This window comes from Phocoena phocoena, chromosome X (genome assembly GCF_963924675.1).
Source record: "Phocoena phocoena chromosome X, mPhoPho1.1, whole genome shotgun sequence".
Classification (NCBI taxonomy): Eukaryota; Metazoa; Chordata; class Mammalia; order Artiodactyla; family Phocoenidae; genus Phocoena; species Phocoena phocoena.
Genome location: NC_089240.1, coordinates 30,417,536 through 30,444,971, shown reverse-complemented (window position 1 = coordinate 30,444,971; position 27,436 = coordinate 30,417,536). Strand labels below are relative to the sequence as shown.

Sequence of the window (27,436 nt, the reverse complement as noted above, 5' to 3'; positions counted from 1 at the left end):
AGCGGGCGCGGGCAGAGCGCTGCGCTGGGCCGGCGGCGAAGGTCCACGGCGGGAACGGCGTCGCTGCGGCTACCTACGACCCGGTCCCCGGCCGGCCGCCCTTCAGATCCACCTTCGTGGCGCGGCGGAAAGCGCGCGGATCCCCGAGGGAGCGAGTCCACGCGCGCGGCGGCTCGGCTGCTTCCCTCCGTGGGAGGTCGGGCTCCCGGCTCTCCGGACCCGCCTGGCATCCTAGTCTCCGGCGGGGCGGGCCGGCTGCGGCGCCCGGGACATGGCTTCGGCGGGCAGCGGCATGGAGGAGGTGCGCGTGTCGGTGCTGACCCCGCTGAAGCTGGTCGGGCTGGTGTGCATCTTCCTGGCACTGTGTCTGGACCTGGGGGCCGTGCTGAGCCCGGCCTGGGTCACGGCCGACCACCAGTACTACCTGTCCCTGTGGGAGTCCTGCCGGAAACCCGCCAGCTTGGACATCTGGCACTGCGAGTCCACACTCAGCAGCGGTGAGGGCCCGGCGCGCCGCGACCCCTGCCTCCCGCCCCGGACCTCCCCGCGCCCCGCTGCCTGGACAGCTACCGCCTCTCCTTCTGTGTCCCCCACCCTAGTCCGCCCCCTCCATCCTGGCCCTTCGCGGATCCTCGGGCTCCAGCCAACTCCCTGATCTCCACCCCTCACCTCTCCCCAATCCTGGTCGCCAAACCCAGTACAATGTCCCACGCCCTCTCCAACCGTGGCCATTCCTCGGGCTCTGGAGTAACACGTATGCTATTTTGGGTAATTGTTATCATTTAAGGCGAGAACCATGTGGCTGTGTTGAAAATGCAACGCCTTCCACACCCGCGTTAAAAAAGACACAAGCAAAAGCGCCCCAACTCCCACCAGGATGCTGTGGGTTCTGTCTGCCTTCCCCACTTCTCTCTCAAGGAGGAATGTGCCTGAGTTTACCTCTGAGTGCCCCCGTTTCTGCCTGTTCTACTCCACTTTACCTGGGTTTTCCCGTGAGTTTCGGTTTGGATTTTAGTTCCTTAAATTTTTGAGCGATGTGAAGAGTTGGGAGAGGGACAGGCTTTAATTTCCTTGCCTTTTTTGGTGACACCGTCCTTGGTTGAGAGTTGCTCTTCTTTCTTTCCCACTCCAGATGCCTCTTCAGTCCTCCAGATCTTTTTTGCTCTTCTGCATGAGGTACTCACAGATGCCTGGAAAGTTGTGGCTTATTCAGCCAGCCCTGGAAACAGCAAAGGGATGGGGTGGACGACGGAGAATTAGGTAGTCACGGAGGGCCTTTACCGCTTTACTCTCTCCTTGAGCCCCGGTTGCCTTCCCCTGCCCTCCCAATGTGTACGCCCTTAGCAGAAATCTGACAACTTCCGATTTCTTGCTGCAAACCCCTATTCCTCGCTAATCTTGATTCTTCAGCTGCTGGTGTCAGTGCAGAGAAAGGGGAATAAAAGGCAGAAGACCAGGCTGTGATTTTATACACTTAAACGCGCACCCCTGAGAAACTCATTAAATTCCTTCGTGACAGTTCCCTGTCTTCTCTGGGACTATTTATAAAGCCTTACTGGAAACGTGTCAAGTTCCAGGCAAGTTGAAATAGGACAAAGAGCCACAAAAATCAGATTTGCTTTTGTCTTTGGTTTCTTGTTATAAAAGAAATTAATGCACTTGGTTTAGTTTCTTCCATAAATTTGTCTGTTTACAAAAGGCTTTTTCTTTGATATTACCTCAAAATTTCCATTGAAGGATTTCGTCTTTGTTGCTTAATTTACTGTGGAGGGGACTGGTTGGCAGCGGGAGGTCAACATTTAGGTCTTTTAATTCTTTCAGGGTTGGTTGTTTACAACTAAAGATAAAATAAATTGGTAAAATGCCTTTCTTCAGTAACCAGGGGATCCAAATAAACTTTGGAGAAAATATGCTTTCTTTCCCCTCTCCAATAGAAATGGAAATTTATGTAGGAATGCCAGCTCCAGCACGTCTCCTTAGCAACGTGAATCTTTTGCCCCTTTCTCTCTGTCTCCTGAAATAATAGCCCCCTGATTGCATAAAGACTTTTCAGATAGGTAGGAGAAACAAGCTTCAACTCCCATTTTCTTTTCAGGCCCGTATCCTTTTCTCTCGGCCAGGAATGTGGGGAATGGGGAGAAGCCAGCTCGAGTTTGTGGCGCGTCTGCAGTGTTTGCTAATCTTTGCTTCATTGCCTCCATACCCATTTATCTTTGCTTTTTTCCTCTCTAAGCAAGGAAATAGGGAGACACAAGCTTAATGCAAATATAGTTGTAATAGGACTCTGCAAGGTGAAAATCGGAGGCTGGTACAGCTTCTGATTTTTTCTTCTAAACCCGTTATTCTACCCTCTTGCTGAAACTCATACTGCAGCATTTATTTCTTGTTGCGTTCCTGAAAATAAAATAGCTTTCATCCTAGAAAAAGTATACTTCAGAAGCAAATTGGGCTGGTGGAAATGGTTTTGTTGGAGGCTATCTGGAACAAGTTATTGACTTTCTTTATGTAGTAGCAGTTCATTTTTCCTCCCCAAGGTGGTGGTGGACGGGGAGGATGCAGGAGGAAAGGAAACAAAATCTGGAAAATCGCTCATCTCCCCACTTTACAAAGTCTATTTTCTTACAGTGTTCGGTGCACTTGAAGCTTCTGTGCACCAGTATTCTGAAACAAGGGGGAAGCTTGAAGTGAAACGAGCAATGTTTTCCTTGCCCGTTCCAAAGGGCAGGCAGCTTTTCTCAGTCTGTTTGCTGTGTTGAATAGCAGAAAGCAGGGAGGGAAATGTCTTCTCTGAAGATTTTAAGAGATCCACTTCTTTGTCTCGAAATGAATTACCTCAGGAGGAACCACCAAGGACAGTTTTACTGAAGGCCCTTTACCAGCATCTTCAGGGCTTAATTAAAAACCTTTGTCTTAATTAGAATTGAAACTGCTGTGAAGAGGCAAGCTTGTAAATACAGAAGGGAAATTTCAGGAATGTTTCTACCGATGACAATATGTCCTACTTAGGCCCAGTTCCTAGGGAAACTTTCCCCTCAGCCATTATTTTTAAAGCCGCATTTTAATTTTGGTACCAAATGTGCATCGTTTGCCGCTTATAACCTGTTTTATGGTTTTAAGCAAAAGCAGCAGAACCATTCCTTTTGTGTCCTGGTGTATTGTAGGTTGCGTCAGCACTTCTAGTACGAACCAGTAATCCGGGTGTCAGTCAACTGTAATGCTTTTCTCCGGTGTCCCAATTCAGTGTATGGGGGACTATCCAGGCATTCATCCTTAAGCTGTAAATTTCCCAAAAAGACAAATGAGAAAATGGCTAATAGACTGTCATTCGCGGTGGAAACAGGAAAAAAATAAATTAATTAAGTATGCTTGTTAGGAAGTTTAGAATAGGTGGTACTCACATGGCTGCTGGCCACAGAATTTCTAAGGATGATTTTGGCAGCCTTTTAATACATCTTAAATATTATTTTTAAATGATAGTAATGTTTTAGACTTTTGCTTAGTCGCATTTAGTTTTGATAACTTTTTTCCTAGAATATAATTATAGGGTTTCACAGCCATAGCAATTATAAGAGAATCCTTAGTACAAATAGGATTACTCAAGTGTATACAGAAAGCTGACACCTTAAACTTGACTTCAAACGTACTGTATAACCTCTAGGGTAATTTTATACTTCTTTAAAATTTATAAATACGTAGCTATTTCATATAAATCAGATTGCTTTTTTGACGTCTGTGTTATTTACTGACTAAGCAAAATGTAAGGGTGTGCAGATGGCCAAATGAACACAATTTACTGAGAGCAATTTTGGGATATAACAAGTGGCATTTATCCAGCTTTCCATCCACAAAATACTTGATTAAATAGTTGGTTCCTTTTTCAAGGAATATTAACATTAGCGCACTGTCCTAAAAATAGCTGCATTTGTAACGAGTCACTGGCAGTTTTGAAATGGCAGTGCGCTGTAGGCTAATAACAGGTGAATATTATTATTTTCAGTTGACAAGGGGTTCTTTTAAGAGTGCTTTGTATGTAGCTCATTTTTTAAAAACTGTGATATAAAAATCCACTTTAAAAGGCATTATAAGAAAACCTGTCTTAGGTGGTAGTTTAAGATAAACGGAACTGCCTAAACACCTGCAAATCTTAGAAAATCTGAGATACAGTGATTCTGAGTTCAGATGTGTATCATCTGTGCATATTTTGAATCCATATCTTAATTGGGAAACGTAATTTCATTGGAAAACTTTGCAATGTGATTTACTCCAGGGAAAGTTCAGCTTGTTGCTTGAAATGAGTTGATATTGATGCATGTTTACAAATAGCTCAGCAAGCCTGGAGGTCACAACAGTTATACTCTATTCTGGCTTCCTAAGAAAGAACAGAAGTAGAACAAATGGAATTTTTTTTAACCTATACAGCGTAGACTGGTGGAAAATTATTCAAAGAGCAGCACTTAGCACCAAAACTTTCTTGATTAATAATCCAGAGAAAACCCAGTATAACATTTCAAGATCTTGATGATGATTTCCTTTTAAGGTCTCCTAAGCCTCTGAAGTTCCCCAGATTGATTTTTACAAAGGACATTTTAATCTGTGGGCAGATATAATTCCTCTTTTGTTCACATTTGTAGAATGATTGTAATCTCCAGGGAGCCATTTAGATCAATCTTTGTCAGCTAAGGGATTTGATGAATATGTGAGAAGCCTGGCCTTTCATAAAACCTTTCAAAACAAAACCAAAACAAACAAAAGCATATCTCAAGCAATAGATTTTGCCCGCTGTCAGGAATAAATTTGAAGAATCACTTTCAGGTTTCTGTTTAATACTAAGCCCACTTAGTGAGACCGCAAAGTACTGCTGGATATATTAGTGAAAAGGATTTTAGGTGCTCCAAAGTAAGTCCCTGGATTATATTACCTAAATATCACAGTAAACTTCTTTATGAACGCTGATAAATTATAACATAATCCTCTAGGAGGGCAGAGTAGTGTTGTGAAGAATATATGAGGCTTTGGATTCAAACTGCCCTGAACTTGACCACTTACCAATCATATGACCTCATACAGCTTACTGTCATCAGATGATTTGTCATGAAGATTAAATATGCAAACATACCTGCTCATTAGGGTTGCATTTCTTCCTTATATATTCAGAGAAGCAAACCCAAAGTGATAATTTTTTTCAATAATTGAGGACTTTTTCCTCCTTAAGTGGTAAACTTTTTTTGCATTGAGTGATGAAGTGTGTTGTTAGTCTCAAATTTAAATTTTGATATGTACTTCCCAGCATTTAACAGTGCTCTTGGTAAATCATGATCACAAATTTATTGTCTAATAGCTACCTTTTATTCAGTACTACTCCAGGCCAGACATCTCTATTATTCCCAGTGTTGAATAAACTTGCAGTTTAGCTAACGTTATCTCCATATATTATTGAGGAGACCAGGTATTTTTGTAAGTTTACCAAGTTCTCAATCAGTGGTAGGGACAGGTTTTCTCCAAGAGTGTTCCAGTTATTAATGCTGGAAAACAAACCAACCCCAAAGTTAGTGGTGTCAAATGACAGTTATTTTTTTATGCTCATGACTTTTGTGGGTCAGGAATTCAGATAGGGCATAATGAGGATGGCTTGTCTCTGCTCCAGGATGTCTGGAGCTGGAGCTGAGGGTGAGTTGAATGGCTGGAAACTAGAACATCTGGAACTGCAGGATCTTCTTCCAAATGGTTTCACAGGGTTTGACTTATTGTTGGGAATGGCTGGGAGGCTGGACTCAGCTGGGACTGGCCTTTCTAGCATGGTGGTCTCAGCATAGTTGGACTTCTTTTCTTACAGGATGAGTAGTTTTGCTGAGAGCAAGGGTTCAAAGAGAACCAGTCTCTGTCTGAACCAGCCTGGGAAATCACAGAGGAGCCATATGTATAGTCCAGATTCCAGGGGAGGAGAATTGGGCTCTACTTCTTGATGGAGCAGTGGCAAGGTCACATTGTAGAAGAGCATGTAGGATAGGAAATGCTCTTGGGCCACATGTGCAAGTATATAGTCTGACACTGGAGTCTAGCCGGAAATCTGCATTCTTTCTTTATTGCCTCTGAAGAACCAAGACAACTACATAGCTTCTTTCTTTAAGAACTTTGAATCAATTGTATAAATAACATTTGGCTGGGGCAAAAACTGCCCTCAACCAACACATGGCTTTAATGATTAGTCACTTGTATGGGATTACTCTAGATTTGGAATCAAATGACCTCAAAAACTTAACCTGTCTACAAATAGAGAACGTTTTTCTCTCTATATATTCAACCTTAGGTCATTTTTGGATTATAGTCTCAAATGATCAAGGATCAAACTGATTAAGAATCTGAACTCTTAATTTGCTACTTCATGCTTCATGATAAAATTTTAGCCTTTCTTAGAAGGTTTTGTATGAGTCTGACAAGATGGTTTGTACATGAACACTAAAATGTAACAATTCCATACAGGAGCCAAGTTTTGTAGTGCTAGAAAGGTATGAGAATTGCAGGGATGTTTTTTGTTTGCTTGTTTTTTCATTATTTTAATAACATGATTCTTCTCTTGATAATTGCCCATATGTTGAGTCACAGAATCACAGCACATATGGAGTAGAAAAGATTTTAAAAAATAATCCTGCCCGATTAAATTGATTGCATGGACAAGAAAAATAAGGCAAGACAGAATATTAAAGACTCAATAGAGAGATTGTACTTAGCCATAGTATTTTTGCAGGGTGGGTTTTCAGAATTTCCAGTAATATTGCAGATAACTATCTCTTGGTATTTGAAGGATTGTTGAATACTATCATGTATGGAATTTTCGATGAAGAAGTTAAGGACTGCATGTGAAACAGCTGTCTACTTTTTAGAAGATTATTTATCATCCAAGATTTGATTTCCCATAGAATTTAAAGAGTCTTCAAATAGACTCATTTATGTTGACAAGTCCATTAAGTTTTAGATGTTTTTTATCATCAAATTTTACATTGTTACCGTGGCTAGTCCTTAAAAATCAATGAAAACTTCTTTTTCTTTAAGTTTCTCTATGATAGGGTTCTTTAAAACAACTGCTTGACTTTAAGTTGAAAAACACTTCCAAAAGTCTGTGGAAGCCAGCCATGTAAGTTTCTTAACTTGATTATATGCATATAAATTTCACTGGATCAACTTATTACTGCATTCTGACTTTATTTATTTTTTTAAAGATACATTTATTTATCAAGAGACTGATTTTTCCTATCAACTTATTACTGCATTCTGGGGGACGTCCCTGGTGACACAGTGGTTAAGAATCCGCCTGCCTATGCAGGGGACACAGGTTCGCTTCCTGGTCCGGGAAGATCCCACATGCTGCGGAGCAACTAAGCCCATGCGCCACAATTACTGAGCCTGCGCACCAAAACTACTGAAGCCCATGCGCCCTAGAGCCCACATGCCACAACTACTGAGCCCGTGTGCTGCAACTACTGAAGCCTGCGCGCCTAGAGCCCATGCTTCACAACAAGAGAAGCCACCACAATGAGAAGCCCGCGCACTGCAATGAAGAGTAGCCCCCGCTCGCCGCAACTAGAGAAAGCCCACACGCAGCAGTGGATTCCCAACACAGCCAAAAAATAAATAAAGATTAAAACAAAAACAAGAAACACTTATTATTACGTTCTGGCTTTTTTTTTTTTTTTAAAGATACACTTATTTATGAGACAGATTTTTCCTTAAGCAGAATTTCATCCTCACGTGTCAAAGGCATGGACAGTTAAATCTTACCAGCCTTTTTAAAGTATTGAATCATCTCCCTTGAAAATTAGACAAGGACACCTTCCTTACCCTTTTTTGCTCCTATATTTGTTTGGGATTTTGAGACATAAGTAGACCATCAATTTTCTGTTCTATTGTAGTCTTGCCTTTGGCACCAAAGACTCCCATTAATAAAACAAAACTAAACTAAACAAACAGTAACCCCTACAAAAATGAAGCATCCATGGTTTCCAGAAAACCAGGAAAAAAATATCTAGATCATTTTTATCTCTACCAGCTTATTAACTGTTGTGAGATTTAAAATGATAGTTTTAATGAGCCATGTTTCAAGATAAGGTCACAAATATTGATTGTCTTTTCAAAATATATGCGTATTAGGCAAAAAGATGTTAAAAAAATAGAAGTTGGGACTCCGAGTCACATATTCTCTATGCATGAAAAGGCACATCCACAAAAGGACTCAAATTTCCATCAGAAGGAGTTTTATTTCTGTCATGTTTTATGGTCCTGAAACCAAATGTTCATCATAATGCATAGTGCTTTGTGAAGGCAACCTGGAGTCTTTTCCTAGCACTAGTAGGTGACTTAAAGAGAGATAGAAATGTCCCAGGAGGCCCTTTTCTAAGAAATGTCCCAGGAGGCCCTTTTCTATCTTCTCGTATGTATCCAAGTAGTTAACTTCATTGAAACATATTCATTGATTTCCTAGCAGGGAGTAAGCATTGTCCTGGTACAAAATCAGCTAGTCGTTCTGGTGGTGAGAGCAAGGTGATGAATGAAAGTTTCTTTTAAACAAATTAATGAAATAATACAAATGTACGAAGTACTATAAAGGAGGAAATAAATATAAATTCACCTTCTGCAGGGGGGTAGAAGAAGGGCTCTCATCTAAAGAAGCTTGCTAACAGGGAACTGGTGGGGGCACTAGCTTGCCAAATTTATCCCTCCATATTTACTGGGGGGTGTTTTAATACTGATTGTGGGTGACTGGCTGGCTGCCTTCCATCTGCTCTTTATTATTAGCTACGCTAAACCCATCACAAAAGCTTTTTAGTTGCTTAGAGGCAGGTCACCCACTCCTAGTCTTGGCATGGGTTTTCTTCTCGTTTTTCCAAATAACCAAGTTTTCCAAATTGTAACCTTCTTAGGTTTTTTCCAAAGAGTAGAGAAGAACAATGTTTGATGTAACAAACACATCACAAGTTTATATATGTACTATGATTAGGAATTACTATTGAGAAATACCAGTACCCATTAGATAATACTAGTTACCATCAAATGCTAACGAAATCTTTAATATAATACTTGGTAAGAAACAGCAGCCATTAGCAGTGATGGTGTCTTTCTTTTTTGTCTAAATACTGAAACATACTTTAATAGCAGGGCTTTGGCTAAGCAGTGTATACAATGGTTTTTTTTGGGAAAAAAAAAACACTATGTTATGGTGTTTAGATGATAAATTACATTTCCCCAAATTTTCTGTGATAGAATTCTGTGAAGCAGCTAAAGTGCCCCTTTATTTGTAAAGAAAAAAGTATGTGTGTTCTTCAAACATCAACACAAAACAACTCAGAAGTCTTGAATGAAATTGTCATGGATTGAAAATTAATAACCTGTTTGGCACTCTTGGACCCCCAGAATTTTCCAAAATTTTGGTAAAATTGACCTGCACTTTGGTCATTAAAATTGTTGCATTATGTATTTGGATGGTTACCTGGGGTAATTTATGTGCTTAAAATCAGGTTGGCGCTGTATTTCTGACACATTTTTTTTATCCATAAATGGGCCTAAAGAGTGAGACTTAAATCATATTGTTGCCAACTTAACATGGGTTTTAAAGTAGGTGCTTCTCTGACATTCCACTTGACTGTGTGCAGCTCGGTGCACACAGTGTCTATACTGTTTGTCATTTTATGAAAGACGTAGTTGTTTGCCATAAATATTTGTTTGCATGTGAATGTTAGTTTTGATATTAGTTGTTTGAAAAAGGAGATGGTCATTTTAATTATTGAAATTAGAATCCGGATTCTTCTTTTGGCTGCCTTTGCTTGTGTCTGTATCCCATGGAACAGTGGAAAATTAATGCAATGCTGACGGATTTAGGTCAGGATGCAACTTAGCCAAGAAAACTAAGTTTAAACTCACTCACAAATGGTTCCGATTTTCCACTTCATCTGCCACATGCAGAGTAACTTTAAGGAGAACTTGTGGATGGCTTGTGAGATAGTGTCAAGATGACAGAAAAGATTACTCTTCTAGGTTGAGTAGTGAATGATTTTGATTGCAGTTATGGATATCATTTTGGTGAATATTCTTTTGGAGAATCCAAAGGTAAAAATATAAGTGCCTTTCTGGCACATTTCAGTGTGATTATAAAAGTTATTAAAATCAATATTTTACTTTCTGATGAGAATTTTAGGAATAGTGAGAATCGTGCATTAAAATATTAGAATACACTTGGGGAAGTACCACCCACTCCTGCTGTGGGACTTGAATTTATAAGGTTAAAAATGTGTTTCTTCATTGCTTTTTAATTATATCTAATTTCCTAGAAGAAGTGACAATTGTGTGCTCAAGGATTTACATACAGTAGAACTAATCTCAGCGTATAAACAATACCTGCAGAGGTAAATAAATTAGCCAGTGTCTGATGAGTTAAAGGTTTTGAAATGAGACAGGTGGAGGAAAGCTTTAGGCACTGGTGTGGTACACTGACCTTGGCTCAAAAGTGTGGAAAATGTATCATCATTTAGATTTTGCTTTTCCTGAAAATCGGAAGTAAATTTTGACCGTGAATTCCCCAAGGGAATGTGAATTCTCCAATTTGGCAGTTATAATGTGGCCCATAGAATTTTCATAGTGCAGTAGCAATTTCAGGCCAGTCTCATGTATTAGATTGTAAAGTAAGTCAGCACAATTCTGCAGAATACTAAAGCATTTATAGACATTGGAAACTCTGGCACCCGCTAATAAAAATACTTAGAAAGAGGATTTGAATTTAGTTCCTGAGTTGCACATTAATGTTGGACTTGATGTTTTGATGTATGGACTGCCCAATTTTTGTTCTGTAGCTGCGGGGGAAAGTATAACATTGTGTGTTTGTCTTTTATCTATATATATTTATTTATTTTAATTATTTTTTTCCTTTTTTCTTTTATCTTTTTTCTGTTAGAGAAAGCTGTCATAGGGAAGCACATACTTATCTTTAGCCTTGGCTTTTGTAGGTACAGTTCCAACGCATCCGGCGTGTCACTGTGTCAGTTTTGCCAAAATACTCTTAAGTGGAACCTGACATATACTATGCCAGCCTCATTTCAAGTTTCATTTCCGGATCCAAAACATCCCTCCCAGCCCACTTGAGACCTAACCAGTTTATGGACCAAGGTTGTACATTATTTCCTCCAAACCTACTATCACTTGTTCTCTCAGGTCTTAGAAACCAAACTCAGATTTCAAATCAGGTGGCCCAACATTGAATAATGAGCAATTTTACTTGTGCAGAGCACTGCAATGTGTAAAACAGAACCATGGCCACTGATGTTCTGCAGAGCTGGTTTACGTTCACTGCTCCACTACAGTATCAGTATATCATTTATAGAAATGTATAAAACTAATGCCGAGTAATAAATCTCTAAGGACTCTTAACACTTCATCTGATTAAATACTGTGAGGGCTATAAAATTGGGGGACTAAGATTGATATAGAAATTAACCAATTATGAGAACTTAGATGATTTTTTTTGAAGAAATGGAGCTGAAAATTGAGAATTTTATGACATTTTGTTTTGCAAACACTGAATATGGGATAGCAAGTATTTGTGGCATGCAAACCTTCTAATGGAAAAAATGATTCATGTATAGTTTTCCAGTCATTTATTATAGTATTAATGTAAAATTGCCCGAGTCCTGTAGTATATAGCAAAATATTTTATATGTATATATTCTTGTTAAATCTACATTTGGTAGATAAGTAAATACATGTCTTTGTAAACATGAATCCCAGCCTATTATTTTAATGGCCATTAGTAGGTATCTATAAAAGTATTTTTGACTTGTTTTATTCCCCATCTCCTAGTCTTGTTCAGTAAGAAAGAGGAAAATGGTATCAGACCGATCTGCATAGTCCCTGGCTTTAACTCATCTGTGAGGCAGGTCCTAATATTTGGACAGTGGATTCTGTTGCTGTTTACTGAAAGAGACACAGTGCCACGTGCACTGTTCTCAGCTCCAATATGCCTAGTGCTGAACCTTGAAAACTACCCTGATCCTCCTTGACTATGGTAGCCATTTCAAACTGCTTTTTCAGCTTACTGATTGATGTTCAACTGGTCAGCAAGTTAAAGCTTTGGTCCTGGGCAACCTGCCCAAGTGAATCATTCCAAATGGGTATAATGACAGCGATCCCGAAACTTGGCACCGTCCACCAGAGATATAGCCTCAATACTTCAGTCTAAGCCCCAGCTTCTGGCCAGGACAGCGGCAGACATATGTGGCCCAATTCTAGTCTCTTGGAAAATAAAATGGCTTTTCTGTTTGAGCAGGCATAGCTATGGTTGTGGACCAAAGGGAAGGGTAGCAATATCATAACTGTGGAGATGCTGGTGACTGGTGCTCCTTTTTGACTTTATGTCTAAAGTGACTTTCTCATTAGCCACAGCCTCAATACTTAAAATTAAATACAGGACATATAGAAGAAAATCAGAACTGGTTGTATTCATCTACTTTTTAGAACTATTTCCTTTGCTACAAGAGGTTCCCCTCCTAATTAGGTTCTAGTCCCTTTTAATACTTGTTATTCTCCTGTAGCTTCTATTGCATTTTATTGGCTTTCGGTATGAAATAACGTATTACTATTTTAAGGAAATTCAACATGTGAAATTAGGATTTTTTTTGCAGTTTTCTATTGTTATGCATCACTTTCCACTCCTGTATTACTCATTAATCTAATTGACTTCATTATGAAATTATTATTGTCTGAGAGGCCTTTACCTAAAAGAAAATTCAACATTTTAAAATGGTACATAAGGACTTCCTTGCGGGGCGCAGTAGTTAAGAATCCCCCTGCCAGTGCAGGGGACACAGGTTTGATCCCTGGTTTGGGAAGATCCCACATGCCGCGGAGCAACTAAGCCTGTGTGCCACAACTACTGAGCCTGTGCTCTAGAGCCCGCAAGCCACAACTACTGAGCCCATGTGCCACAACTACTGAAGCCCATGTGCCTAGAGCCCATGCTCTGCAACAAGAGAAGCCACTGCAATGAGAAGCCTGCGCACTGCAATGAAGAGTAGCCCCCGCTCACAGCAACGAAGACCCAATGCAGCCAAAAATAAATAAATAAATTAAAAAAAACCACATTCTATCAATCAATCAATAGATAGATGATAGATAGATAGATAGTACATGAGGTATAGACCAGGGGTCAGCAAACTATTGCCTGACAGACCACCACTTGTTTTTGTAGATAAAGTTTTATTGGGACACAACCATGCTCCTTTTATTTACATACTGCCTAGGGCTGTTTTCACACAACACGGCTGACTTGAGTAGTTAGTTGCAACAGAGACCATGACTCACAAAGCCGAAAATATTTAGTATCTGGCCCTTTAGAGGGAAAGTTTGCCAATTTCTTTCTTAGTCTTGTTCTTTTTTTTTTTTTTTTTTTTTTTTTTTTGCGTTACGCGGGCCTCTCAATGCTGTGGCCTCTCCCGCCGCGGAGCACAGGCTCCGGACGCGCAGGCCCAGCGGCCATGGCTCACGGGCCCAGCCGCTCCGCGGCATGTGGGATCTTCCCGGACCGGGGCACGAACCCGCGTCCCCTGCATCGGCAGGCGGACTCTCAACCACTGCGCCACCAGGGAAGCCCCTTAGTCTTGTTCTTTACAAAATGCAAATAAATACATATATTTTAGCTATTCTTTGAGGATATTTAAAGTAGAGAAAATTGATCAAAATTCCTGTTTTATTTTGGATTGAAAAGTAGAAATAGTCAAATGTATGGCATTTTATGCCTTTTGGGCTATGTGAAAGAGCTTATTGGAAAAAAGCAATCTTGTGCTTTTATTTTTAAGATATTTTTAAAGTGAGTGAATAAGTTGTATCTTGATTTAAACAAAATTGATACTTTCAAAATTCTTATTTATTTAAAATAAATTGGAGTAAGTTGCTAAAAGCAATACTCATTTTATGAAAGTAATACTCCAACAAGAAAATGTTCGGCATTGGCTCTTAAAGCCTCCAGGAATTTGATTGATGTCTGGATGGATTGATTTTATTATTTTTTTTTGTACCTCAAATATTTAGATATAATGAAAATTTGATTTATTATTCAGAAATTTCAACTTACAACTTTTCAGAAGGATTTTTATTATGTTAAAGTGCAATAAAATTGTGCTATGCATAAACTTTTTCAAAAAAATTTAGAGACTTCCAAATGTAAGGATTGTTCTTTTGTTTTTTTAATTCAAAGCTACATGCTTTTATGGAACAACAACAACAAAAAACCCATAGTATGGCTATCCTTTTAAACTCTAGTTGAAAGCCAGTTATACTTTTGTTTGAAGTTATATTGCTTTGTTACAAATAGATGGCATAAAAAAAATGCTCTCCACTTTCTTGTGATTCATCTTTATATTTTAAGGAGTATGGACTTGTTCTGTTTTCTCCCTTGTTTGTTTGTTTATTGAATGCTGTGCGAGTTCTAGTTCAGTGCCAGCTGTATTTCCAGAATTTATTAGGAGGAGAGGATGTGGAAGAGGATGCTTGAGGCAGGGTTATACAAGTGTAAATAAAAGAAGAAAATCTTAGGGCATTGTAGGTTCCTCTACTTGTCCCTTATCCTGCAGTGGTAAAGAGTGCACTTTGGGAGCTGTCTGGAGGGATAATTTCAGAGTGCAACATCAAAATATCATGAGTTCTTCACTTTGGATAGACTGCATTGCAATTTAACCATGGGTTAAAGTCTATTTTTATTTCTTGCACATACATTAAAGTGAGGACCAGAAGAGGCAGCCTGGGACTTTGAAACAAAACCCATGAAAGAATGTTCTCCACAGTGTCATTTTCTGTGATGCTTCCTAAGCTGGATAGTGCTTTTATATATTCACTTTACTTCTTAGAGAACATTCTACTCTTATAAAATGGAAAATGGGCCAGTTTTGTGTCATACTCTTTCTAAATCTTTATTTTATAAGAAATAACAAATACATTTCAGTGAGGTTTCGGTTTCATTCAGGGCATGGGAGACTCAAAGTATCTGTACAGAGGCCTACACATAGTAAGTGGTCAGTATATGCTTACTGTTAACGCGTGTGAATGAAGAAAGGAGCCAAGGAGCCACTTAGAGTCCATTCTGGCACCCTGGGAATACTTACTTTCAGAAACCATCCCTATGGTGGTAAATACAACAGTAAGATTAGAATGAAAGGAAAGAGAAGAGGAAAAAACAACAAATCTTCCTGATGCTAATTTGCTGGGGGAGTTGTTTTAGTTGGGGCGGGGGAGGGAGAGAAAGGCAATTAAAAAGTTGGGTTTTGTGTGTGTGTGTGCAAAGGAAGGCTTTCTAAGAAAGCACAGCAATAAAAAAAACAGAGTATGTACTACAGCCACATGCAACAACGTGGTTGAATATCAGAGACATAAAAGCCAGAAAATAAATACAGACTTAAAAGCCAGAGATCAATGAATTGATACCATTTATATAAAGTTTAAGAAAAGGCAAATATAATACGTAAATAATGTTGGTTTGGAGCCTGGGTAGGAGGGTGATAATTGACTCGGGAGGGGCACGAGGGAACTTTCTGGGTGATAGAAATGTTCTCTATCTTAATCTGGGTGGTGGTTACGTGGGTGTGTAAATATACATGAAATTCATCAAGTTCTCTACTTTCTATACTTATGATTTGTGAACTTTATAGTTCAATAGAAAATTAAATAATAATGACAATAGGTTGTGCAAGGGGGCACCAATTTAGCATGAATGCTTAATAGAGTCCTTGGAAGAAAAGCATGGCAAACCTGTGGTCTAAAAACTGTGCTTAGCGAAGATTTCAAGGTGGGTCTGGAAGGATAAGTGAGATTTGGGTACATGGATAAAAAAGATTTAAAAAAAAAACCAACTGTGTTTAGCTTAATGTAGGAGACTTTTCTGAATAAGGACATTTGTAGTAATTTTTGTTGCAAAACATCTCAAATCCCAAAGGATGCTTGGTATGCAGTAAAATCACGTCTATTTAGCTGCAGCAAGGTGACTGCTGCTGAGCATAGTGTACTGCTTGAAAAAAGCAATGCCTTTCTTTTTTCTTTCCAGATTGGCAGATTGCTACTCTGGCTTTACTCTTGGGCGGTGCTGCCATCATTCTCATTGCATTCCTGGTGGGTTTGATTTCCATCTGCGTGGGATCTCGAAGGCGCTTCTACAGACCTGTTGCTGTCATGCTTTTTGCAGCAGGTAAATATATTCATTACTTTCAAACATTAAAGTTTCATGAACCTTTCTACCATCCTCCCTTCTCATGCAGAAACAGTAATGTGGTTGCTGTATTACCTACAGATCAAGAGGCATTTGTTATATTTTAAGGTAAATTGGCTACAGGTTTATCATAGTATCCGTTTTCAACGTGTTAAGCATTTCACAGAGCACAGTGGCAATTTCTAAACTTCAAACTAAAACACGAATAAATAATGGCTCTTGACAAGGGCTGTTGCCTTAGGAATTGCAGCAGATGTGTTTACCAACAGTCTTTCTTCACATCCAGTATTTTTTTCCTCCTTTTACTGCCCCCTTGGTGATCTTAAGGCAAAATTGTTTTTTTCTGACATAAAACTGAAAAAAAAATTCCAATATGTGTACTCTTAAAGGTATAAATCTGTTTTGAAATAAACATGGTTATACTGAAAAATCATAATGTTTAACATGACCCGTCAGACAACTCAATCGTTTGAGTTCAATGGCATATTCATTAATTTAGCAACCCATCTTTCTATGAAGCACAGCTTGGATTAAAATATCAACCCAGGTAAAATGGAACTTTTACTAAAAGTCAGGGAGCTATTTAGAAAAGGGGCTTATAAGACTAAAAGCCCAGTATATTATTTGATATGAGTTTAAGTTTCATTTATAAGGATCTCCTTAAATATTCTTATAAATGACTGAAACTGAAATATTCTTGTTGGTGCCTTCAACTTATCCTGTCAGTCATATCTGATTTGAAGACTGCAAAATAAGCCCCTGTGACTGTCAACAATGAAGACACTGAGAGAACCATCTAGCCTGTTAGATGGATTTTTTTAAAGCTGTTTAAAGATGGGGATAGATGAAATTTCTCAGGATTTGAAGGGTCATTTGGTCTATAATTATACAATCAGAAGTGTTCTGCTGCCCCCTGCTGTTTGTGTTCATCTTCTTATACCCATGAAGACTGGTCAGAATGCAAGGGTCATGAAAACAACGGTCCACAGGGCTGAAAGAATGTAGAAATAGATCTAATTAAAATCTCTTAAGTGATGTGCTCAAGATCACATAGTAGTTACTGGTGGACCTGGGGCTAGGAGGCTACTGAATCCTAAACGGGTGGTTCATTCACTACTGGATCCCTCATTCATTCATTCACTCTTTATTGGGTACCTATTATGGACTGGACATTATATTGAGACACCTATAAAACTGGCTAAATAGCATGACAGATACTTTCTAATAGAGTAGAAAACACTATTACAAAAAATATTTTGAAGTCTTAGGCGGTGGCGACAATATCATTATATTGTTGATCTCGTGTAATAAAAAAGGTCTCTAGGGATTCCCTGGTGGCGCAGTGGTTGAGAGTCCGCCTGCCGGTGCAGGGGACACAGGTTCGTGCCCCGGTCCGGGAGGATCCCGCATGCCGCGGAGCGGCTGGGCCCGTGAGCCATGGCTGCTGAGCCTGCGCGTCCGGAGCCTGTGCTCTGCAACGGGAGAGGCCACAACAGTGAGAGGCCCAAGTACCGCAAAAAAAAAAAAAAAAAAGGTCTCTATTGTGAATCATTTAGTATAACATGAAGATTCTCCTAAAGATTCCATCATTCTGCAGTTTATTTCTCAGTTCATGGATTTGCCACGGCTCTTTTCCTATTTTTACAATGAAATAACTTAGATATTTTAATTATAGTATGTTTATCTTTGCAGCTAGGATTTATTAACATAGTGATTAGAGTCAATTATAATAGAATTTCTTGATAAATTGTTCTAAAATGATATACAGTTCTTTAAAACTGGAATTATGTTTTGAATAATTTTTAGAATACTCATATTTCTGATTTATGAAGATATAGAGACAGTCTAGACATTCTCTTATAAATGCCCAGTATTATTGTGCTACCTAGTTACTATCCCATTTAGCCTTTAACTTACTCTATAATGGCATATGCAGAATCTATAAAGAAATCTGTTGTTTAAAGCACCTATTATAAACATTCTTACAGAAATAACTGGAAGTTCCAGTTTTTTCTTAAAAAGTTCTATAGTTTTTCCCAAGTATAGCAAAATTTGTGAAAATGTGAAAATAAGCACTTGTTGTAACAGAAAACATATTGTAAATGAGTATAAGTTAAAGGTAATGGATTTGTTCAAAAAAAGATTTTGATTTAACTCTCGCTGCCACAAATATTAGTAAATTATAAAATAACGAGATGAATCCCTAAAGCAACATTCATACAGTATTATTCTACCTGCTGAGACCGAAAATGAGCATTATACTGCTACATTTTAAAACTGTACATGTGCTGAGATTTAATTTTACTCATTCTCTTTTGAGACTGCTTATGGAAGCTTTTCTTGAAATAACCATTAGTTTAGCATTCACTTTGCATATAAGCAAGGTAAAACTTACTGGTTATTTGAAACATGTCATGAAAAAGTTTCTCTCTCCCATCTGCAAAAGCCATTAAAGAGTTGCCTGTAGCTGACTTCTGGAAAAGATATTTATTAAACATAATAATCCATTTATGATTTGGGTGTAAGATTAACAAAGTTGGAAAATCTGCCTACTTGAAACAATGCTAGCTAAAAATCATGGTTGTTTATCTTGCTTGCTTCTTAGGAAACATACTTATTCGAGTGGTTGGCTTGTCTCACCAGTTTAGTGATTCTTTGTAAATGTGTATTTGGGACTATTTTCCCTTTTTACTCATCCTGGTCTGCTTGAAAATGGTCTGTATTTCTCCACTTTTCTCACAATATTTTCTTCTTCAAATAATATTAAGCTTTATCTTGGTATTCACACACATAGGGAATGATACTTATCTCAACTAAGAAATATTCTTTTGTTTTTTTTGCTTCTGCTGAAACTTGCAGTACATAAAATCAAAACAGACATAGCACTACCACTTGGAAACATTTCTACGCAGAACTACATCATTAATTCAGTACCATATGCAGTGCCTGGTACTCTGGGGCACTCAGTAAATAGCTGAGTGAATGACGGAAAGAAGACTGAGGAATGTGGCTTATAATCTGATAGGGAAAAACAGGCATGAAAACAGCTAGCTAACTGTAATTTGTTTTTTCTTAAACCATTTCTCTGTTGGCGATTTATGAAGCAGCAAATTCCCTGTGACCACAAATCTAAGACCAAAACAGCTCAAAAAGTAACAGTTGTAGAGATTATTTTTCATATATCCATATTTTCATTCATTTATTTAACAAATGTATGTTGGGTGCCTATAGTATGCAACTTCACTATCTTGGTGTTAGATAATATACTCTTAAAGGGTTTTTACTAAAAGCTGATGATTAAGTCTTATAAACACAGCCAGACAAATTTTAGAGGTTTTCTTGTCTTCTCTTTTTCTCTGAGGTCCTTGATTTAGGGTGGGTTTGCTACCTGCTTGAATAATTGCTAGAAGATCTAAGAGGTAGCCATCGCTGCAACCCATCTAAAACATTGTCCTATGTTCCACAACTCTTCTACCTTCGGTCCTACAAATTTAGACTTCAGAATAAGATGTTATCTATAATGATACTGTTGATGATAATAATAATTAACTGAGCACCTACCATGTGTCATACTGCTAGACCTGTAGCACACTGCTATCTCTGCTATAACAGTCGTAAGATTAGGTATTTATTTTCCTCATATTATCAGTGAAGAAGCAGCCTCAGAAAGGTTAAGTAATTGTCTGCTGTTGTCCAGCTAGTAAGTTGCAGAGCCAGGGTTTCAATTCAGGGCAGCTCTCTAATTTGAGAGCCCAAGTGAGGTTTCACGAGTTATCTGTACTTGGGTACATATAACACATAGAAAAATAAAAGCCGAATCAGCCTTGAATTTTTTTTTTTTTTTTGCGGTACGCGGGCCTCTCACTGTTGTGGACTCTCCCGTTGCAGAGCATAGGCTCCGAGCACTCAGGCCCAGCGGCCATGGCTCACGGGCTCAGCCGCTCCGCGGCATGTGGGATCTTCCTGGACCGGGGCACAAACCCGTGTCCCCTGAAGCAGCAGGCAGACTCCCAAACACGGCGCCACCAGGGAAGCCCCAGCCTTGAATTTTTAATTCAGCTGCCAACTGTGTACTGCAGTTGGAGTCCATCCTGTAACTCCAGTTACTCCATCTCTTGGGAGCAACACCTGAAGGATGGCAGCAACTCAAGGTGTCACAAACTGATCAGTACAGCATGACTGAAACATAGCACATCATGAAAACTGTGCACATGTCCAGTACAGTTGACTATAGCATGTTTTTTATTGTGTAACTGACAATGACAGATAATGCATGAGGAGATTCTGATACCTGACATCTAGTTCTCACTAAAGACTTGGTGAAATTAGAGGGGTTGCCTTTTTCTGGGTCCTTTTCTCTTATTGTATGGTTTTGCAGATCTTTTTGTGCCCCACTGGGACTTAGGATGATTGTTTCCTTTTTCTCCCCCATGGCCTTTAAGACAAGTTGCAGAAAAATCTGAGTCTCTCATAATACAGATTTTAAATGACAGAATCCCCACTAATTGTATTATTGAGGATGTTCCTTTCAGTTATATCTGCAGAAAGCCTCCTCTAAATGATTATTTATGCAGAATGGGGATATTTTGGGAGGGGGTCCTGCACCTGCTTTCCATCTCTGATTAGAGGCTTGTGTATTGCAGCCCTCCTCTCCATCCTGTCAGGCACAAGGAGATGGCTGGAGGTATTTCAAGTCTAGATTTTGACAGAAAAATCAGTGTCCAGCTTATATTTCAAACTAAAAAGGAGTTCTATTCACAGATCTTTATCCATATCAAACTACCCTTTGGTTAGAACAGTTTACAGTATCGCCATCAAGAATTCATTTCATATGTACTGCTTAATTTTAAGTAGTTATAGATTAAATTAAAAAGGAGAGAAATTGATAGCTTCATGTTAACCTTTCATGGGCAAATGATTTTTATTCTACAAATATTGTTTCCTTTATGTAAATTTGATATTTAGGGGACTTGGCTGGATAGTCCTATCAATTCTGTCTTTAAATTATCTTCTAAGTCTGTAGCTTCTTTTTATACACCACCATTACTGAGTTAGTTGAGGATATAACTCTTCCTCAAGTGCAACATCTCAGTTCCCAAATTTGAACTTCCCCCTAATTTATTTTTCTGTGGTAATGTCTGAGTTAAACTGTCTATGTGACTCCTTCCTTTGCCTTTCCTGGAATCCAGTTACTCAGTTTTTCTTTTATAGTCTTTACTTTCCCTGACCTTTCCCACTGATGTTACCTTAGTCATCACTGTGCACAGGTAGGTATCCATGCACTGACTAACCTCCTAGGGGCCTGTCCTCCTCCAGTCTCCTCCCTTTTAGGCTGTCTTGCATACAAACACATGAGATGTAGTTCTGAAATACAAATCTGGTCTTGTCACTTGTTCCTTTGGTTTCCCCAGAGGCAGAATCTGAAGCAAGGAATCAAGTGCAAGTACTTAATCTGGGAGGTAAAAGAAGGGATATGGAAAGAAAGTGAGACAGGGAAGAGAAGGCAGCCAATAAAGAGTACATTATCAAACCAGTGGTCACTGTAAGCATCTGGAGCTTAATCTTCCTGGAAAAATTTTGGAAACCAGTGCAGAACACACCCCTCAGAGTTACCTCACTGGAAGGACTAGGGAATTGGAGTATTTATAAACCAAATGCTGATAGTCATTGGTAAGGGCTGTTGGTGATGATGGGGAAACAGCAATGGTAATTTCCCAGAACACTGTACCTGCCTCGGAGTCAGGCAAAGTAGCTTTTGTGGCCAGAGGAAAAGTCAGGCAAAGAAGTGCAGGTGCTGACAATCGAAAGTCAGGCTGACATATACTGGAATTATGAGGATGAGAGTATATGGATAGGGTACCAACAGCATCTACAATTCAAATAACCTCTGAAATGTCTCCCTATAGAAACCAGTCTGTATTTTTATGACATGCTAATAAGTCTTTTATAGTCTAAACCAAACATCTCCATGTGACTGTGCCCTTCATTCTACCCATGTGAATTTTCTATGGGCACAGCCTCTTATATCTCTAAGCTTTATGGAAACTGCTTCTTCTTCCTAGAGGTGTTTTCATGTTTCTCTTCTGACCGAGTACTGTCCATCCTTCAAGAACCAGTTCAAATAGTGCTTCGTCTCTGAAGCCCTCCCTTCTTTCTGCAGGCAGAAGTGGTACTTGGAATATCATTAGAGCTCAATAAACATGATGAATGGATTATAAGTGAACATGCCTCTACTACTACTGTTGAACACATTTGTTTGTATCTGTGTGTCTGTCTCCACGATAGAGTATGAAATATCAAAGGACAAGGGCCGTGTCCTATCTGTCTTACCTCTTTCACCTAGAATGCAGTGGGCATCCAATAAATGTTTGTTGAAATATTGAAATATCCCCATGTTAGAAAATATTGACTATTTGACTATTGAATAATTTGAATATTTCAATATTGAAAACATTGAAAAATATCCCCTTAAAGAAAACTAGAAATAACACAAGAACCTCTAAGTTCTTGTCATGTTTCTGTCTGCACAATTTCATGGCTGGTAGTTTTGTTGCCTCTTTTCCAAAAAGTAGGGAGGGGGAATAAAATGAACCTCAAATTCCCTTCAAATTCTAAAACGCTATACAACTTTACTTATGCCTCTGAGATAGAGCATAGAAAATACCACAGCCAATGCCTGTTATGTTTCATCGATTGGTGATAAAGTAGAAACATAGTATGGTGTTATTTTCTTGAGTTCTGGACTCTAGGTGTGTTTGTTAGTTTCCTTTGCAGCATCTGTGAAAGGCAAGGAGACATTTTAACCTGCATCTATATATTATATTAAATGAAGAAAATTATTTACAAATGCAAGATTATATTTTTTTCTCAATTTTGCTATTACATGCATTTTTCTCAGTGATTCCAAAGAGAGTAAAATAATTCAGAAGCATAAAGCGTTTTAGGGTTATTTTCATCTGGCAAACAACACAATAAAGTTCCATCTCTAAGAAAGCTGCTCGAGAGAGAAGGAAGCCAGTGGAGCCTAATGGAGTTGTGTTTCTACTTTTCCCACTAGAGGGAAACTATATCATTATATTATACCATGAAGACCAAATATTTGCTAAATAGAACACATTGAAATGAATATTAAAAGCAGGCTAGGTGAACACCTCACTCCAGGAACTGGCTGATTCACAAAAGAAGCAGTATAATCCTTTTAGAATATAATTCGGATCAGTTTTTACTTCTCTGTTCACATTCCTCTTGCAGTTGCTCATCACATTTAGAATGAAATCCAGACCCCTGATCATGGTTCACAAGGCCATTCCTGAATGAGCCTCTGGCTGTCTTTTCTATCTCATCTCATGCTGTTCCCTTCCTTGCTCTCTGTACCACTGTACTGCATCCACAGCATCCTTACTGATGTTCCACTGTACCCAGTGTGCTCCTGCATCAGTTTTGCACTGCCCGTGCCCTCTACCCAAGATTGCTCACTTCCCACTACATTGACCTGCACCCCTCACTTCATTCAGGTCTGTGCTTTAATGACTCCTCCCCAGAGAGGCCTTCTTCAGCTCTCATCTAAAAGAGCAGCCTGCATCCCTCTGTCTTGTTTTCTTGTATTTTCATGTCTCTTAGCAATACCTGCCGTATTCTATATTTATTTACTGATAATGGTGTGCCTAGCCATGAGGGTAGCAACTTGTGTTACCAGTGCCTTAAACTGTGTCACTTTAGAAACATTCAAGTATTTGTTGAATGAGTAAATGAATTTTACTGTTTCTAATTCACATTCATATTTCAATCATATCCTGGCAGGATCTAGTGACCAGAGTATAGAAACCAAAGGAGAAAAATGCTTTTCTTTTTAATTTACTTAGTAACTTTGGAATTTTTTTTTCTGTAGTTCATGGTTGATAGTAATTGACTTCTTGTTAGTTTTAAGACATTTAAAACATGAAAGCACCCTTTCCATCACAAAGGCACAGAGCCAGCCAGTTTTTAAATTAATACACATTTAGCACTTACTGGCTGGAAATAGAAGTGTGGATTATATAATATGCTGTTAATTGTTCTAACAACGACTTAAAACTTTTTCTGAGATTTTTAAACTATAAACAAGGTGTGATTTCTGTTTTGAATGTTGAGAGATTCTCCTGTTATATGGACCTACTTATCCATCCACTGTCAGTAGTAATGTGGAAGTATGGTAGGCTAGTGCTGGCCCAGAGCAGTGTTGAGCTACATGGCAAAAATGTTTGGAATTCTTATATCTGCTTCCAGAAAGGTCATTTCACGCCTAGTCTGAGCGTTATCGGAAGTAATAATTTTTAGGAATCATGCCCCCTCATGAGTTTTCTGTAGTTCATCAGTCTTATGCCAGAGATAGATGACTGTTAATGTAGACTTTCTAGGAACATTAGTCATATTGGTATTAATGATATTTTACAGGTACTGAGAATAGATGAGAGTAGATTTTAAAGCACGAAATTCCAGTTTAATTAAACACACTATCCATCCTCTTGCTGTTTTCAAAAAATGTAATAAGCTGTATCATTTTTACTGTGTCAAAGTTTATTCTTGTCTCCTACACCTTAATCATTCACATTTTCATTGTTGCATTTTTGGAATTTATGGTATTTTTAAGATGAGTTAAATAATAATTATTTTAACCCAAAATTTACATTATATATCAGGGGTTGGTAAACTTTTTTTTTTATAAAAGGCCAGATAGTAAATACTTCTGGCTTTGTGGGCCACATGGTTTCTGTTGCAGCTACTCAACTGTGCCATGGTAGTGTGAACAGTACATAAATGAATGAGCCTGGCTGTGTTCCAGTATAACTTTTTTTCAAAAACAAAAAGCAGGCCAGATTTGGTAGTTTGCCAATCCCTGTCACATATTACTATATCTCAGATTTTTCAGGGTGAAGATTGTCTCTTGAGGGTGGAAGCCATCATATAGTAGAGAATAAGGCAGATGCATCCCATAAATTCTCATTAAATTGATTTAAATAAAATAGAAGGGAATTCCCTGGTGGTCCAGTGGTTAGGACTCTGTGCTTCCACTGCAGGGGGCATGGGTTCAATTCCTGGTCGGGGATCCCACAAACCGTGTGGCGTGGGCAAAAAAAAAAAAAAAGAAATTATATAATAGTTGATCCAATAGAAAGTTATGATTTTGAATGGAAGACATCACCTCATATATAATCCAGTGTCTCCCATATAAAAATATCCACTGGATAAATACCGACTGCATTTTAGATATTTTTTTAAAAAGCACCTCCCCCTTCCCGATTAACTGGTTTCTTTTATTTTATTAAGTATAACTCATCACATTTCCCCTTTAGCCCTGCCTAAGAACTAAGGTTTAACTAAGAAGTAAGAGCTAAGTTTTGTGCCCTATTGTGGTAGACATCATTAACTTAGGTTTTCTAGTACGATTACCTCCCATGCCTTCATAGACTTAATTCTTTTTTGAAAGTAGGTGAGGAATGAATATATAATATATTTATATCTGTTATATCTAATAAGGGTGTAAGTTGGTGTGGCTTCTTGACAAAGATGACTTTTGAACCCATTTTAAAAGATGAGAGGTATGGACTGGATGAAAAGAAAAGAATAAAAATAGTTTTTGATCAGAGTAAGGACATCAAGGTAGGACTTGGAATATTGGGCTGAGTTAGATGATATTGAGAAGTGACAGCAACAAAAGCACATCTTGAATCACAGGTACACCAGTTTCATCAGTACAGATGAATTCAAAGTCCCCAATTTCTCAAGAGTATAAATAAATAACAAGGGTTTTTAGCTGCTATCTGGGGTCACTATTCTTGGGAAGCTATTTACAGGTGTTGTATAGTGAAACAGTTTAGCTAAACTAGTACTACTTGCCATAATAGTGATAATTATATATGTGTTTGTAAAGTGAGAACCATTATTTTGTATGCTCATATAAATTATATTACACTAATTATTTCATCAAATACTATTATCGTGATTTGCTAATTATTAATAGAGTAATTCTTACTGTACTGTGAAATAGTGTTAAACAGAAAAAGTTGTCAATATTTTAAAGTGTACCATCTAGAATAAGCAATGCTTCAAATTTTTTGGCTTTTTTGTTTATTTGATTAAAGTGTAATTCTCATACATATGTATATTTGTATATCATTTTATTTCCTGTAAATAACATTTTCCTAATTTTGATTTGCTTTTTTTTTAGTTGTTTTACAGGTTTGCAGCCTGGTCCTTTACCCAATCAAGTTCATTGAAACTGTGAGCTTGAAAATTTACCATGAGTTCAATTGGGGTTATGGCTTGGCCTGGGGTGCAACTATATTTTCGTTTGGGGGTGCCATCCTTTATTGCCTGAACCCTAAGAACTACGAAGACTACTACTAGAACCAATAGTCTAAAATTTTAAAAAAAATCAACCATCCAACAAAAGGATTACATCTGCATCTTTTCTAAGTCACTATTTTCTAAAACACTTGTGGAGCATCAAGCAGTTTGCTCAATTGATTTAATATCTTTTGCCTTTTGGCTGTCAACATCATAACCAGCTTTTACATCCATTTTAGGGACCTGCACAAATTAAGAGAGCTGATTAGACATAGGCAAATGCTGCAAACTTCCAATATGTTCATGTCACTTTTCTTGAGAAGTGAAGGGTCTATATGACAGCAACCATTGTGAGAAACTAGTTGGAATGAGAAATGCCTGAATCTTCTATTGCCTGCAGGGGAGCAGCTGGCATAAGCAACGTTTAGAAGCTCCATTGTGCTGACAAGGATTCCTCTGTTAGAGTCCTTATCGCCTGCTTATCCCACCCAGTGACTACATTGGCCGTTGGTTATTTGCTTGAGTGAACTCTTGAAAAGTGAACTTCCCTTCAGCATCTAATGGGGGTTCTGAATGTAACTGGTTAATGATACATATTCCACCTTCAAGAATACTTGTTTTAAAGGGAGGTTATGCTTTGGCAATCAGCATCTCCCTGGGAAGGAAGTCAAGACTTGGAGACATGTGCTTTTCATTATGTGGTTAGAAATTTTGCCTCAGCCATATCTAGAATGAGGAAAAATTGAGTCTCTACTTTCCTTGGGGCAACTAGAAAGAAATATGCATGAGTTGCTTTTGTCCTAAGTACCCTTTAAATCACTTACCAAACATTACAGCAAACAGTTGTGCATATGTAACAAGCTTAAATATTTTTAT

The 27,436-nt window shown here is 38.5% G+C and overlaps 1 protein-coding gene across 1 annotated transcript; it reads left to right on the top strand.

Annotated features, from left to right (window-relative positions):
* On the top strand, window positions 1-26,638 carry TMEM47 (transmembrane protein 47). The gene is made up of 3 exons (XM_065901180.1): window positions 1-497; window positions 16,073-16,213; window positions 26,442-26,638. The coding sequence occupies exons 1-3, from the start codon at window positions 272-274 to the stop codon at window positions 26,618-26,620; spliced, it is 546 nt and encodes a 181-aa protein (XP_065757252.1). The 5' UTR covers window positions 1-271; the 3' UTR covers window positions 26,621-26,638.
* The last annotated feature ends 798 nt before the right edge of the window (window positions 26,639-27,436 follow it).